This window comes from Lynx rufus, unplaced genomic scaffold, assembly GCF_022079265.1.
Source record: "Lynx rufus isolate CCGP_SWC_20201006 ecotype Redwood Valley unplaced genomic scaffold, mLynRuf1.p SCAF_14, whole genome shotgun sequence".
NCBI classification, from domain to species: Eukaryota; Metazoa; Chordata; class Mammalia; order Carnivora; family Felidae; genus Lynx; species Lynx rufus.
The window spans coordinates 42,738,395-42,754,353 of record NW_025814828.1 but is presented as its reverse complement, the minus strand read 5'-3'; the positions used below and the strand labels follow the sequence as shown (position 1 = coordinate 42,754,353).

The 15,959-nt window shown below is 52.5% G+C and overlaps 2 protein-coding genes across 5 annotated transcripts in view; one reads left to right on the top strand and one right to left on the bottom strand.

The window, feature by feature from the left end:
* The window catches only part of PPP1R3F (protein phosphatase 1 regulatory subunit 3F), a 15,911-nt gene extending 13,340 nt beyond the window's left edge, over positions 1–2,571 (bottom strand). The window contains exon 1 of the mRNA XM_047076243.1: positions 1,565–2,571. Within this exon, the coding sequence (XP_046932199.1) occupies positions 1,565–2,571 (1,007 nt within the window). The remainder of the gene's footprint in view (positions 1–1,564) is intronic.
* Positions 2,156–15,959, top strand: part of FOXP3 (forkhead box P3) — a 19,054-nt gene continuing 5,250 nt past the window's right edge. Inside the window, exons 1-5 of one of the 4 annotated variants that reach the window (XM_047076248.1) lie at positions 2,156–2,232; positions 6,212–6,850; positions 14,508–14,736; positions 15,265–15,369; positions 15,457–15,595. In XM_047076248.1, the coding sequence (XP_046932204.1) occupies positions 14,530–14,736; positions 15,265–15,369; positions 15,457–15,595 (451 nt within the window). In that variant the 5' untranslated portion in view covers positions 2,156–2,232; positions 6,212–6,850; positions 14,508–14,529. Of the gene's footprint in view, positions 2,233–6,211; positions 6,851–7,451; positions 7,808–14,426; positions 14,737–15,264; positions 15,370–15,456; positions 15,596–15,959 lie in introns of those variants that run through there. The other 3 variants (XM_047076247.1, XM_047076246.1, XM_047076245.1) reach the window with 3 other exon arrangements.

Here is a 15,959-nt window from a genome sequence, read left to right as displayed (position 1 = left end):
ATAATTATCTGTTTTCTAGATGAGGGTATTGAGGTACAGTGCAGTCAAATGAGTTAGCCAAGCTCACAATGCCAATAGATGGCAGGGCTGCAATTTGAACCGAAGCACTCTGATGTCAGAATCCACTCTCTTAACACTGTAAGGAAAGGCATGCTGCCTGCCCCCTTTAAACTAAGTCTCAGGTTACTATGGAGTTCACAGGTCAGTAAGTGGGTGCTTGCCTGCTTGCTCACATACCCAGACACATCTGCCCGCCAGCCCCAAGCTGGACCTTTCTGAACCACTCACTCACAGCCTAAGGCCTTGCCAGGACCACAAACATCTTGCTGCAACCAGAGGCTTCTGATCAAGCATATACAAGGTCCCAAACACATTTTCCCATCCCCATTTCCAGTCCTCCCAGAAGCAGGGAAATGTATGCACTTCCCACAGGTGCACAGAGACTACTTACCCCAGGATAGACTTAGGTGACCCCCCCCCCAAAGAATCAGGCCAAGCTGATACCCTCAAAGAACTCTTAGTTTGAGAAAACCTAGTCTCCTATCAGGGCCTCCTGGGATTAACTGGTTCCTTCTCCCAGGCTCTGAATGGCCACAGGCAAAAACGAAGGAGGAGAGCTTCAAGTCCAGGCCCACCTGGTTCTGCCTCTGCCAGAGCCACTGCCTCCCTGGGAGAGCATGGACTCAGCCCCTCAATCCTCCAGGAGGCCTTACACTAGATTAGAACTTAACAGTAAAGAGATGCACAGGCTTCAAGGTCAGTGGTGGTAGAATTGGAAAAGCCAGGCGCCATCACTTCCTCAACCAGTTTCTCCCTCTGGGTCCCTGGTTTGCTGCTCTGTCAAATGGGGATCAGATTCCCTGTCCCCACTGGCAAGGCCCTTGGTCCACACTACCATGTCACTGAAGTTCTGTCCACTCCCACACACTGCTCATCATTCACACCAAGCTCACTCTCACTCAGGACCTTTGTACTCACTGTTCCCTCTGCCTGGGAACACCCATGCTCCCATATGTGTGCACAACCACTCCTCTTTTATCATTCAGGACTCAGTTGAAATGGCAACTCCTTGGAAAAGCTCTTCCTGTTCCCTTTTCTACAAACTTTCTCCCCTCCACTCCATATCTGTGCAGGACTCTTATGATCATCAAAGACTCACCTCCTTAAAGGCCTTCCCTGAACACTCTAAAGCAGCTATTCCCTCCAAACTATCCTCTTTTTTCACTTTCCTCTCAGCAACTAATCTTATCCCTATGTATCTTATCTGCTGGCCTGTTTTTCTTCAAACCGTCTCCAATAGGAGCCTGTATGATCCTTGAGGGCAGGGAAGAGGTCTGTCTTGTTCAGGGCTTTACAGTGGAATTCAATAAATGAATGAATGAAACCCCAGTAATTAAAACAGAGCCTAGCATATGTTTGGCCTCTATTACTCTTTGACTAACTGACTGAATGCGCCCTCCTCCCTGTCCTGGAGAGCAGGCCTGCAGGGTTCCTGGGTCAGGATGCTCGTCCTCCATCCCAGACACAGCCTTGTGTTGGCGGAGGTGGCGCTGGCAGACATTACCTGCGCCTCACCGGCTTCATGCAGCTCTTCAGCTGCCTGGCCTCAGCCTCCACGGGACCCTGGCACTCGGGCTGTGGCTCCAGCTGCTGCAGCTGCTGCTGCTGGGGCAGCCCTTCAGCATCAGTGGGTGTGGGAGCGGGTGCGATCCGGAGCAGGACTGTGTAGTTGCGGCCGTGGTTGTTGGCCCAGAAAGTGCCCTCGGGGGTCTCATAGCGCACCACGAAGTCCAGGCGCGCCCCATCGCCCGCGCCCTCAGCAAAGGGCAGCTGGAAGGCAAAGCGGTCAGTGCGGCCGCCATCGTCGGGCGAGGAGGCGGACGCCTGGCCAGGGCCCAAGCCCAGACCCAGGCCGGGATCCAGGATGGGATCTCCTGCTCCTGGTCCTCCCGCTCCTGCCCCCGGTGGGCTGCGCGGGACGTAGCGCGCTGGATGGTCGCAGAAGGAAGCCCAGCCGTCGTGTGAGGCCCGCACGTGCACCGCCTTCTCGAAGGAGCGGTTCAGCACGCGTACCAACCCGCGCAGCACCGGCGGGCGTCCCCCAGGCACCCACACCCCGGCACCCCCGGGGACCGCTCCAGGAGGCGGCAGCAGCGCCTCCAGCTCCACCATGACGCGCCCCAAGCGCTCCAGACGGCCCGGCGCAGGCGGCAGCGAAAATGTGGGCACCAGGTAAAACCCCCCGCCAGCGGGGACGGGGCACAGCGGCGAGGGCTCAGGGCAAGCTTCCTCTTCCTCCTCCCCTTCATCCCCATCCTCGCCATCGTCGTCCTCGTCAGCCCCGCCGCCGTCGCCATCTTGCCCGGCCGCCGCCGCCATCTTGCCCGCCCCGGGCCCGCCCCACGGCCGGTAGCGGCGCAGCTGCGCCAGCGGCAGCCCCAGGGCCTCGTCGGCGAACAGCACTCTCCGCGGGGCCACCGCTGCCTCAACTGAGGTGCGGGGCTCACCCGCAGCCGGCGAGGGGGGCGCGGGATGCCGCAGCGGGGGCTCCACAGGGGCCGGGCGCGCCATATCGGCGGCGGCGGCGGCACCGACGGCACGGGTGGCGGGACCGGCGGGGGCAGGGCCTGGAGGGGCGGGCAGCCAATGGGAAGGCCAACGCGGGGGGGGTTACGGCTCACGGGGGGCGTAGGCGGTGAGATGGAGACAGGTATAGCAGAGAGCCAATGGGGAGCCGCGCCTGGATGACGTAGCGGTGACTCAAGTGCAGGAGAAGCACGCAGCCAATGAGAATGCCCGAGAGTGGGCGGTGCAGGAGGCGGGATGGTCGGGGAATCAATGGAGGGGGACGCTAAATAGGTGTGGTGCGAGGCCCGGGATGAAAAGAGCAAAAGTAGGAGAGGTAGTGGGGGAGTGGGAGCGGGAGCGGCATGTGGGCGACGGGGAAAATGGAATGATTACAGGCGATGGGGGCAATGGGGAGCGAATGGAGAGGCCCGAAAAGTAGGAAATCCCTTAGTTGCGTAGGCGATGGGACGCGAAGACAGAAACTGCAAATAGCCAATGGGGAGCCATGCGCCTGTTGCGTAAAGGAGATGACGATAAGATAATAGCTACAGCGAGCCAATGGGGAGTCTTGTGAGCTTGCACTATACCTTCAGGAGGCGATGACAGGGCTGAACTAGCTAATGCAAAGGCTAGAAAGAGACCAAGGGGCGGTGTTAGAGCGGCCTCGGAGGCGGGACTGGAGAGGCAGGCCCAATGGAAGTGGACCATGGAGGCGGGAGCCAGGAAGATATTGATAGCGGATAGCCAATGAGAGAGCCAGACTGAAGGCAGTTAAGCCCTCAAAGGGCGGTGCTAGCATGAAATAAACCAATGCCAAGGCTAGAAAGCGTAGCGGGACCGCAGGACTCGGAGGCGGGACGAGAAAGAGCAGAGCCAACCGGGATATTGTAGGTTGTGTGAAGGAGGGGATGAACAGCCAATAATAAGGAGGCCAGACGAGGGGACGGTGCGTAGACGGTCTGGGCTGTAGGGTGCTTGGGCCACAGATCCGTAGAATGCGCGCAGCCATTAGGGAGAGTGTTCGTCTTGTGGTTGGATTTACCTTCTCCTTAGCCCTTCGTGACTTCTCATTGCCCCAGGGCTATGAATCCCCTAGACTGCTCCGTAGTGTGAGGTTTAAGAAAGCAAAACGGACTCGGCTGTCACAGTTACTGGGTCTTCCCTGCCCACCATGGAACCTTTGTTTGAGCAGTGTCACTAGCTAAGAATGTCCTTGATTGTCACCCTCAGCATTCTCCAGGACTTGGCACCATTGTTGAATGAATGGCCAAATGAGAAGTTGACCTTTTATGGAAAATGAGCTTTTTCTAACTTGAGCTCAGCAAAACACTGAGCCTGACTGCATGCCACCAGGAGTTGGTTGTTGGACATGTTGGCAGACATCAACTAATGTAATCACAAACCAAAGTCCCGTCTTTCTTGTCTCGCACTCCACACCCCAAAGTGGCCTCACTTCCCTCTTTCTGTCCCCCATCTCTGCTCTGCTCTTCCCTCTTCCACAAGCACTGCTCCTTCTGCTTCCTCATCCTTTCTCTCTCCCTTTAAGGTCCTGCCTTAAACTGAAATGTAGCTTTTGCCCACTGAGCATGGCCATTCATACTTTCCCCCTCCATCCTGGGAGGGTTTTCTGAACACCTACTGTATGCAAGGTTCTGACTTACAGCATCCCTAGGAAGGAGAAGGTTACCCCCCTAGTCACCTCCCTTTCTCAAGTCTCAGTGTCCAGGGTGAGGTCATGGATCAGGAAGGAATATGTTCAGTCGCAAGTAACAGGAAAACAATCACAAAAGAATAGGGGCTTACACAAGATAGAATTTTTTTTCCTGACTTCTTGTTAGGGTATTATCTGTGTCCTAGACTGGCCCCAGGACTCTTGCCCTTCAACAAATTCTGTCAGCCCTCCATTCAAAATATTTCCCAGATCCACCCTCTCCACTGCCAGCACCATCATCGGTCACTGGACTATTACAGTAGTCTCCTCGTCTCTGGTGCCTCTGCTTCCACCTTCACTCCTACAGTCTGTTCTACACTCAGCAGTCAGAGATCCTGTTAAATCCTAAAGCAGTTCATGTCTCTCCTGTACTCACAACCCTCCTGTGGCTTCCTCCTTACTCAGAGTAAAAGCCAAAGTCCTTACCACGAGCTACAAGGTCCTGCATGGTCTAACCCCGAAGTCCCCTCTCTGACCTCACCTCCAACCCATCTTCCTCTTGCTCACACCACTCTAACCACACTGACCACCTTCCTAGACGTCGAGAAAATCACACACTCCCACCTCAGGGCCTTTGAGCTGGCTGTTTCCTCTGGAGTCACTTAGATGTCTACATGGCTCCATCCCTCACCTCCTTCAAGTCTTTGTCAAAGGCCTCCCCTTCTCTGGGGACTTTCATGGATGTGCCTGTGTAATCCTGTGTACTCTCCCCCAGAAGCCTTCCACACAAGGGGCACCTGGGTGGCTCAGTCAGTTGAGCGTCTGACTCTTGATTTAGGCTCAGGTCACAATCCCAGGGTCGTGGGATTGAGCTCCACATTGGGCTCTGTGCTGAGTGTGCCTGCTTAAGATCCTCTCTCTCTCTCTCCCTCTGCCCCTCTCCCCTGCTCACTTACTCACTGTCTCTGAAAAAAAAATTTTTTAAAGTCTTCCACACAAGAGGATGTAGTCCAGTACAAAGAGGAGGTGGTGACTTCTGCCTGTCCCTCTCTGCCCAGCTGACCCCCCCAGCCCTCACTCTGCAAGGGTCCTGGCTCTCTGCAGCAGTAGCATCACCCCACCGACACACCAGGCCCCACTCAAGTGGCCTCCTGGTACTCTAGGCCACCATCCTCATTCAGCTATCCCCCTACTTCTCTGGCCACTCATCTCATGGAGTGAGTGACAATAAGGGAGAGATGGCCTAGGGAGGGTATAAGAAGGATGCAGCCCACACCTCTGACCCTGTAAAAGAAAACCAGCCTCCTCTCTCAAGAGGGGACAGGTCCTGGGGCAAGGAATGAGGCCTTGACCTCTAGAACTGGTCTAGTTTACAGTTAGTTATACAGGGAGTATAAAGAATGTTGAGACCCAAGTCCATGAGGAGCAAGGTGTCATTAGCTTTGGTAACATCCTTAAAGTCAGCTCCCCAGGACTCCTTCCTGATGAACAAGCTCCTCACACCCTCTTGCTCACAACCACATGCCACACCTGTTAAGCTCCTGCCATACATGAGGTCCCTGCAGGCCTCCAATCTGAGAACCTCATTCCACTTTGGTGCCTCCCCTGGCTGCCTTGCGCACGCAGGCCATCTTTGGGCTTCAGATGTGTCCCACCAACTCAGAAGCCTCAACCAGTGAAAGTCTTGTTTTGAACTAATGGTAGGGAGGGTTGGTTTCTTATTTTTTTTAATTGTTGTTGTTGGCTGGTTTTTTTTAGGTCTTTTTTTTTCTATTCACCTTTTTTTTTCTTATCTTCACAAAGCCAGGCCATCAGGCCCCCTCTAGGCTTTTCCAGAAAGGTGAGTCTGAGTTAAGGAAAGAGGCTCTCCTTTTTTTCAGGACTTGGGAGGTGGTGAGGGGAAGAAGAAAGGTGAAGGGGCGAAGGAGTGGTTCTTGGCCCCTGGGTTTGTATCATGTGAATAAAAAGCCGTTTCCAATTTCTCTTCCCCAGGCCCGAAGCCAGTCTTGCAGAGGAGTTGGAGTAGACATTGGATGACAGAACCCTGGGCCATGCAGGGCGCTGAGGAACTGGGGGCTGGGATCCTCAGCCACAGCCTATCAGTAGAAGCCCCTGGGGCCTGGTCTCCCCTGTTAACCATTGGTTAGAGGGGGTCACTGCTGAAGTAAGGAAATGCAGCTACCAATACTTGGACAACCATAAAACCTCACAAGCTTCAAGCCCACAGAAGAATCTCCAAATCTCAGAACTTCGCTGTCACTGCATCCTAGAATTTAAAACCCAAGACTTTGGGGCTCAAGGAAACCTGGGGATTTTTAAGCCCGGCACCTTAAGAAGGCAGAGCCCCCACTTGCCAGCTCTGTCATCTTGGGCAAGTTGCTCAACTACTCGGCACCTCCGTTTTCCCCATCTGTAGGATGGCTGTGATGACAAGATGGACCGCAACAGGCTGCAGTGAGGACTGAATGTGATCATTTGTGAGAATCATTCAGCACTATGTCTGGCACCTGGAAAACTGGAGATCAATGTCAGCTATGGGGATGATGGCGGTAATCTAGAATCCTAAAACCTTGGAAGCTGGAATTTGTCGAAGTAGAAAATTGCAAAGGCTGAGGACCTCAGAAGCATCAGGTCATGGTATCCCTGACTATGAGGGGATTGGGGTCCCAGGGGGCCTCTGGCCGTCATGAGAATGGATGCATTAACACCAGGGGCCTTGTCAGGACCTTCCCCGTAGGATACCCTCCAGGTCTGAGTTCTCAGGCTCTACGACATGATGAGGCAAGACTTTTCTCCCTTTCCTTAGTGATGCTAAGTGGATTCTAGGAGCCAGTGATTCTCAGATTCTTATATTCTGTGAATTGTGGTGGTGGGGGGTAGAGACGGACTCCCTGCATTTTTCTCCGTGAAATAACTTCCATGCCCCTCACCCTCTGTGGGAAGACGGGATGCAGAGCTCCCCCTCCCTGGGCAGTAAGAGCAGTGCTGACCGTATCAATTCTCCCTAAGGAGAAACTGAGGCATAGAGCAAAGCAAAGCTTCTGGAAACCCAGTCCTATTCAGTTTCTTTCCCTGGTGTTTCCCGTTCCATCACACACACAGAGTGATGTCTCTACCTGCTTGGGACGCCTCTGTGATTTATTTGAGTTTTTTTCCCTTGTTTTTTTTTTTTTCTAACTCTACACACTTTTGTTTAAAAAACTGTGGTTTCTCATGAGCCCTGTTATCTCATTGATACCTCTCACCTCTGTGGTGAGGGGAAGAAATCATATTTTCAGATGACTCGTAAAGGGCAAAGAAAAAACCCAAAATTTCAAAATTTCCGTTTAAGTCTCATAATCAAGAAGAGGAGAAACAGAGTGAGTGAGAGAGAGAGAGCAAGAGAGAGAAAAAACTATGAGAACCCCCCCCACCCTGTGATTATCAGCACACATACTCATCGAAAAAAAAATTGGATTATTAGAAGAGAGAGGTCTGTGGCTTCCACACCGTGGTTTTTCTTCTCGGTATAAAAGCAAAGTTGTTTTTGATATGCGACAGTTTCCCACAAGCCTGGCTGATCCTTTTCTGTGAGTCCACTTCAAGAAGGTGAGTGTCCCTGCTCTCCCCCATCAGATGCGGGTCCAGTGAAAGAGATGGCACAGAGGTAGGCACTGGCGGGGGGGGGGGGGGGCGCGGTGCAGGCAGGGGCCCTCCGGTACCATCAAGACGCACACAACTACTGTGGTTCCAGTCAGGTAAGATATTTTTGACAATAATAATAGTAATAATCAATGCCAGAAGACTGATAGGTAAAGTACTTAATCAATGTGTGGGCAGAGGCAAAGATAAATAAACTGATATATAGATGGGCAAGACTTTTAAAATATGCCAACTGCCCATCTTTATGAATTCCCGAGCCTTGAACAACCTGAAACACTGCCCAGGTGTAACTGAAAATTTCAACTACACCTCTCCCTCCTCTTTGTCTCTTGACTCCTGATAGCTCCCATCCCTCTCTGTCTGCTGGTCCTGTCTCCCTCTTTCCATGTTGCTCTGCCCCTCTCTTTCTGTCTTTTTCCCAGGTACTCAGACTCTCCACCACTCTGTCTTTCTCTGGCTCTGCCCAGCTTCCCTGTCTCTGTCCGTCTATCTCCCACTGTCTCTCCTGCTCTCTTGTCTAGCCTCCCCCACCTGCCTTCCCACCCACCATCCATCACAGAGCTTTGGACTGTTGGTGCTTAATAATAGTGTATTGAGTAACGTTGATGAAGACATTTACATTTTACAAGAGTGAGCATCAGTTTTGTTTGCCCCGATCGAAGGAGGGTTGTGAGCTGTCAGGTCAGGCTGAGCATTTCATTGAACTTGTGCTTGCATGGCATGAAAGACCCTCCTGGGGGGCACTTTGAGTCACTGGCAACCGTGGTTTAGCTCTGTGGTCCTACCCCAGGACTGTGTGTGTGTGTGTGTGTGTGTGTGTGTGTGTCCAGAGTCCATGTCCAGGAACCAAGCAGTCGTTCAGGGCTGGGGCGAGCTCATCTCTGCAGGCTTAGCAAGTGCTGACTCTTCACTGTTAGTATTTTTTTTTAAAACCAAGTTAGAACCACTCTCTCTGTTGGTATTGTTCCTGCTTTATTCAAAGAATAGGAGCATTTTTGTAGATCACTAAAAATTGTTCCAACAGACGATCTTTCATGGCTGTCAAGACTGTCCTCACATTGGTATGAACCATGAATTGACCAAGTGCCAATTATTAGACGTTCAGGTTATTTCTAGATTTTCCCCAGAATCATCCCTGATTAGTTCCTTGGATTCCTGAAAATGGAGTTGCCAGGGCAAGACGTGTGTGCGTTTTTAAGGTTTCCGACCCTCTCTGCAAATTGTTCTTCCAAAAGGTTGTCCTGTTTTATGCTCCTTGTACTCGAGCTAGCCCCTGGGTGGGTATTATCATTTTTAAGTCCTTTCTCAGCATAACAGGTAAGAAAAAATATTACCACATTGTTGAAATTTGCATTCTTTGATTACTTATACTGTTGATCATTCGTACTTTTTCTTAAGTCATCTGGTCATATCCCTAGTCCTAATAGAGTGTTCATCATTTTTTCTTATTGATTTGTCACAGCTTTTTATTTAGAAAGGATATTAACCTTCCAATAGCCATACATATGTAGCAAATATTTTCCCCCAATTTATCACTTTTTATATTTGTTTATGGAGTTTTGTGATGCTATGATGTTTTTATATAGTCAAATGGGTTACTCTTTTCTTCTGTGGTTACTGTCTCTGGTTTTGTGCTTAGAAAGTCCTTGAAAATGAGATAAATGTTCGCCTGTGTTGGCTTCTAGTCTCTTTTATGGCTTCATTTTTTCCATTTGCTGTGGAGGTTAAGAGTGTGGGTACTGGAGCCAGACTGTCTGGGACAAACCCAGCCTCACACCAAGTCATCTGTGTGATTTTTAGCTAGGCATTTAACTTGTCTGTACCTTCATTTCCTCATATGTACTGTGATGATTCTAGTAGTACCTACCTCAAAGAGTTGTTATAAGGATTAAATATCTTAACCATGTTAAGTGCTTAGCATAGAGTCTGGCATTCAGTAAACCCAAAGGCAGCATTAGATATTATCGTTTATCTCTGTAATACATCTGGATTTTATTGCAGGGTCCATGATCATGACATTTCAAACTGGGCAGAGAGGAATTGGTGGGAAAATGGACTGATTATTCATTGAATAACTTTATTTTCCCCTTAATTGTCCCAGAAACACTTGTTAAACAATATATTCTCCCCTGTCTCCCAGTTTGAAATGCCACATTCATCACAAACTCGATTCCCTCTAGACATTGGTCTGTGATTGAGCTTCCCATTTTGTTCTGTTCCTCAGTGTCTGTTCTTATACCTGGGCTATCCTGATTTGCTGATTGTTGCTTTGCAGTACAATATATTCCCTGGCCATAGGTCCCCAGCATCTTGCCCTTCCTTATTCCTTGTTATTTGATGCAGCCTCAGTTCCTCCAGCCAAAAACCAGCTAACAGTAACTGTTCTTATCTGGGGCATCCCTCTCTGTCTCTGTCTCTGTCTCTGTCTCTGTCTCTCTCTCTCTCTCTCCATTTCTATGTGCTGTTGTTTCTGTCTCTTGTCCTTTTTGTTTCTCTCATTTTCTGTCTCCCTTTTTGTGTGTACTTCTATGACTTTCTGCTCCTATGAGTTCCCCTCCCCCATCTCTGTCACTCTGTCTCTCTTTCTCTCAGCATCTCACACTCTCTGTTTATCTCTGTCCCACCTCATGTTTCTCCCATCTCTCTGTATCTCTTGTTCTCTGGGTCTTTCTGTTCTCCTATGTCTATCTGTCTGTCTCTTTCTGTTTCTGTCTCTATGTATCCCTGTCTCTCAGTCCCCTGGATAGAGGGGCAGTTGTCAACTTGATGCCCTGCAGACAGGTGAACAACTCACCCAGACACAAAGTAGAAGGGCCCTGGCCCTCATCTACTCCATGCCTCTCCCCACCCAGTGTACAAAGGGGCAAATTGAGGCCCAGAGATGGGCAGGAGGGCTTCTCCCAAGGCCTCACAGAGAAGCAGAGGCAAAGTTGAGACCCAAGCTCAGACCATGGGATTCTCAGTGGGACCCTGGTTCTGTCTGCCCCCACCATGGGCCTCAGTTTACTTCTCAGCACCCATGAGGGGAGGAGGGGGACCTGAGCTGCCCGCCAGCTGCTGCCATTCCTCCTTCTGCCTTCTCATGACTTGGGCCCTTACTCAGGCAGGAGGCTCTGTGGCCACATGGGCCAGTGTAGGGCCCAGCCTCACAAGAGCTAGTCTGGGTGGGGTCCCATAGTCCCATGGGTTCAGAGGCCTTTTGGCCAGAGGGTGGTGATACTGAAGGGACATAAGTCAGTCAATGTATCTGTGTCTGGCTATGAATAGAGCTTAGCCATGTCCCGAGAGTTGACCCTGGCCCCTGGTAACTTCCATCCTGGAGCCCCTCCATAGAGCCTGGCAGTGGGCTCTCTACTGGCAAAGGCCGAGGCTTTTCCTGCTCCATGCCATGAGGCAGGCCCTAGCTGAAGGCACGCTGGCCTCTACCTCCCTGCCTCCTTCCCTATCCCTCATGGAATGGCTATGAGTGTGGGAACATCATCCCAGAATGGACAGGGAGACTGAGGCCCTGTACGTGTTCATTTACCGAGCTGACATTTTGTTAAGCGTTTCATGTGCATTAACTTTAGAAGAGGGGTACTATTACTGTCCCACTTTACATATGAGCCTGAGGAGAGTTATAGCTAGTTAGTGGCATAGCCCAGCCCCAGGCTGGGGGAAGGAGAGGAGATGATTCTGACCCTCCTGCCTTCACAGAACTTAGGAGGGAGGCTAAGAGGAGACTTGCTACAATTCCAAGCCTGGTAAGCCAGAGACCCTATGAAGTAGTGACCTTCCTGTCCTTCAGGGAGTTCTAGTGAGTTTGGACACCATTGACATTGGCCTTCCCGTATTGAGAGGTTGGACCCCTGAACCCCATAGAGTGGGTTTGAGATTCTGAGATCCTTTGAACCTAAGAAATGATGTTCTGTGATTCTGAAGTATAGTGATTCTGAGGTTCTGTGACTCTGGCATAGTACCATTTGAAGATCCCCAGGGTCCCAATACCTGTAGGCTCTACACGGTACTCCCCAAGCATCAAACCTTGGGCCTCTCCATGGCCCAAGAAGGGCCAGGTCTACAGGGCCCAGGGCTTGTCATGGTGGCCAGATGGATGTCACTCACCACATCCGCAAGCACCCACATCACCCCCACCTGGGCCAAGCCAGCTGCAGGATGGGCCAGCCAATTCTCGGAACGAAACCCGTGGGGTGGGGTATCTGCCCCCTTCTCTTCCTCCTTGGTGCCGATGAAGCCCAGTGCATCCGGCCGCCATGACGTCAATGGCGGAAAATCTGGGGAAGTGACAACAGGGCCCAGATGCAGACCCCGATATGAAAACACACTCTGTGTCCCAGAAACATCCTCCATGCAGCTTCTGAGAAACAGTCAGAAAGGGACGCCCCAACAGACGATGCAGGAAGCCGGCTGCCCAGCCCGGCCCTCCAGGTTCCCCACCACCAGACAGACCCTATCTATGTCCCCTTTCTGAGAATGTATTGATGCTTCCCTGAGTCTGGCCATTCCAGATGTGTTTGGGGAGGAGATTTCTTATAAGCCCCAGCCAAGTGTCCAGGCAGCTTCAGAAGTGACCACAGGCCAGCGATGTGGGCCAGGCCAGAGTGGTAGAAACCATCTATAAACTGACCAAAAATCGGTATTCGTTTACTCAGTTTTCTGTAACAAATTACCACAAACCAGGGGGCTTAAACAACAGAAATTTATTGTCTCACAGTTCTGGAGGCCAGGAGTCCGAGATCAAGGTGCAGGTAGGGTTGGTTCCTTCTGACGCTGCGAGGGAGAATCTGTCCATGCCGCTCTCCTAGCTACTGGTGGATTCTTGGCAGTCTTTGACATGCCTTGGCTTCTAGAAGCATCACCTCAATCTCTGCCCTCATGCATTTGTTCACCTCCTCATGGTCACTGAGTTCTGAGCCTCCGTAGACCCAGGCTCTTGATTCTCACTCAGTAATGTTCTAACCCCGAGAGCCTAAGAATTTAGTACCTCGTTTCTCACCTCCAACCTCCCTCTGCACTAGAACTCTGTCAACCCCTGTGAGCTCACAGTAAAGAAAGGAAGGAGCGACTGTTCCCCTAAACCCTCCTTGTGCTGGCCTAGGCTACTATCGGCAGCTGTGTGCCTAACCCAGTGCTGCGGGGTGGGGATTCTCTTTCTCTCTCTCTCTCTCTCTCTCTCTCTCTCTCACACACACACACACAGCCCCACATCAGGGGCCTTGTGAAATGTGCACACATGCACACTTTCTGGAGAAATATATGGAGCTCTCAAGTTGCCATGGGACTGTGAAACGCTGCACCTGGGTGTCCCCTTCAGTAAAACGGAGGCTGGACTAGGCAGTCCCTTCCAGCTCTGGCTTCCTCTTAGACTGGGATTCCAAGAAACTGAAGCCCTGCCTGTTGCAGAGTGTAAGGTTCTGGGGCTCAGCAAAGGTGCCTGGAGCCATTATGGAGGACTTTCTGGATAGGGTTCAGATAGGGCATACAGAGGAAGAGCAGACTTTCCAGGCAGAGCATATAGCATGAGTGCAGGCTTGGACAGCAGAGTTGGGATAAACTCTGGTGGGGGCTGAGTCAAGATGCTCCCACAGGCCTTGGCTCAAGAGAGCCAGTCTCTCCTCTCTGGCACCTGCCATGTCAGCTCCGTTTGGGGCAAGAGCCCAGAGATGATCAGACCCCGCCCCTGCCTGGGCCCCAGACTCCTGTACTCAGCTGCCACTCAGTATTTCCACTGGCATGTCTAACACCAGACCCTTTGTGTCTATCCACACCTGGTGTCATCACCCCCAACCTTGCTGTCCCCATTGTCCCTATCTCAGGTGATGTCCGCTCTGTCCTTCCAGCTGCTCAGGCAAATACCTGGAGGTCACCTTGACCCTCCCTTTCTCACCACCCCCCACCACATCCAAGCTGCCAGCAAATTCTCCTGACTCCACCTTCAAAACACTCAAAATCCACCTACTTCTTACCATCTCCACTGCCACCACCCTGGTCTGTGCCCCAGCTGTCACTTGCTTGGATTATCACAGGAGCCTCCTCACCAGTACTCCTGTTTTCACCTTCCTAGAGTCTGTCCCTCTCACAGCAGCCAGAGGGATCTTGAGTCCATGCCCCCCTCCACTCTTGTGTATGCCAGGTCACTGGGATAAAATAATGCCACCAGGAGAGTCATGGACCAGTCCCAGCAAGATCAGCAAAGGTCACGTGGCCTGTGCAGAGTGCAGAGAGGCCCAGGTGGCTGAGGCCTGGAGACAAGCCTCAAATGGTTGGGGAAAAAAGCTGAGACCTGCCCTGGCTGAGGCCCCACAAACCACCCCAAATCCCCGACCTCCCTTGTGGAGGACATATCGCCACCAGGGCTGTGCCAGCATGCACAGGCAAGCCGAGTGCTGGACCAGTGCACATCTGCACACGGGGCATGTGTGGAGACACACATACCTGTATTCCTGACACCAATGTGTGTGTGGTGTGTGCCACACGTACACGTGACCGGTGCTGGGGTTCAGCTGGGGAGCCTTTGGGGACATGCCCCAGCCAATGCCTGCTCTGACCAACGGAGGTGCCCACGTGGTTCAGGTGGTTGAGCAGTTTACACACACACACACCCCACAAGGGACATGTGTAACTCCTTCCCCATGTGTCCCCACAGCCTGCCCTCGGACAAGGACCCAATGCCCAACCCCAGGCCAGCCAAGCCCTCGGCCCCTTCCTTGGCACTTGGCCCATCCCCAGGAGCCTCACCCAGCTGGAGGGCTGGACCCAAGACTTCAGACCCGCTGGGGGCCAAGGGCCCAGGGGCAACCTTCCAGGGCCGGGACCTCCGAGGCGGGGCCCATGCCTCCTCCTCTTTGAACCCCATGCCACCATCACAGCTGCAGGTGAGGCCCAGGGCCCAGAATGGGGCAGGCAGGGTGGGGTACCTGGGGCTACAGGTGCCGACCTTTACTGTGGCACTGGGCGGGGGGCCCAGCTGGGGCACAGGAAGTGGTTTTCTGGGTCCCAGGCAAGTCTGTGACTTATGCAGATGTCACAGGGCCAAGAAAGTCCCCAGTTAGCAGGTCTCAGAGATTCGAGGCTCTCCCCAACCTCCCAATCCTTGTCTCAGGAGAGGAGATCCTATCATGGTCCCACAGGCATGGCCATGTGACCCCCTCCCCATGCGACAGAGGGGAGGGCTGGAGCCCAAAGAGTTGAGGCGATAGGATTGAGGCCAGCTCTGCCACTTATTAGCTGCTTGATCTTGAAAAAGTCATTCACTCTCCCTGAGCCTCCCTTTCCTCGTATGTGCAAAGGGGAAGGTCAAGTCCCTGCCATGTAGGCTTGTGGTGAGGAGCGTGTGAATTAGACATGTAGGCCAATGAGAAGAAGGATGACATCTCACCTGCCTGCCTTCTCCCCCCCCCCAGCTGCCTACAGTGCCCCTAGTCATGGTGGCACCCTCTGGGACACGGCTGGGCCCTTCGCCCCACTTGCAGGCACTCCTCCAGGACAGGCCACACTTCATGCACCAGGTACTGGCCCGGACTGGGCAGGGAGGAGGGAGCAGGGAGGAGAACTGGGTGGGGGCAGGCTAAACCACAGCCCATATGTGCCCCCAGCTCTCAACGGTGGATACCCACGCTCGGACCCCTGTGCTGCAGGTGCGCCCACTGGACAGCACAGCTATGATCAGCCTCCCACCACCCACTGCTGCCACTGGTGTCTTCTCCCTCAAGGCCCGGCCCGGCCTGCCACCTGGTAACACCCCACCCCACGGCTCTACAGAACCCGAGCCCCCAAGTCCTTGAACGTGAGCAGTGTAGGCTGCTGAATGGTAGCCCTCAGGAGGGCAGAGGTATCAGGCCTTATCATATTGGAAACTCCAACCTCCAAAAAAATGTCAGACTCAGAACCTTAAAGACGCAGAATGTCAGAATCATGGAATTGCAGATCTTTGCATAGTCAAAATGTCAGCACTTGCAAATGGCAGTCTTTGAGCGGCTCCACCAGAAGCCTTGGACGTGAGGGACAACAGAAACCATTGGGAGTCAGGGCCTGCGAAGCTCAGGAGGGTGGGAAGCGCAAAATGAGAGTCTCTGTGGGCTGAGCTCTCAGTCCCCAA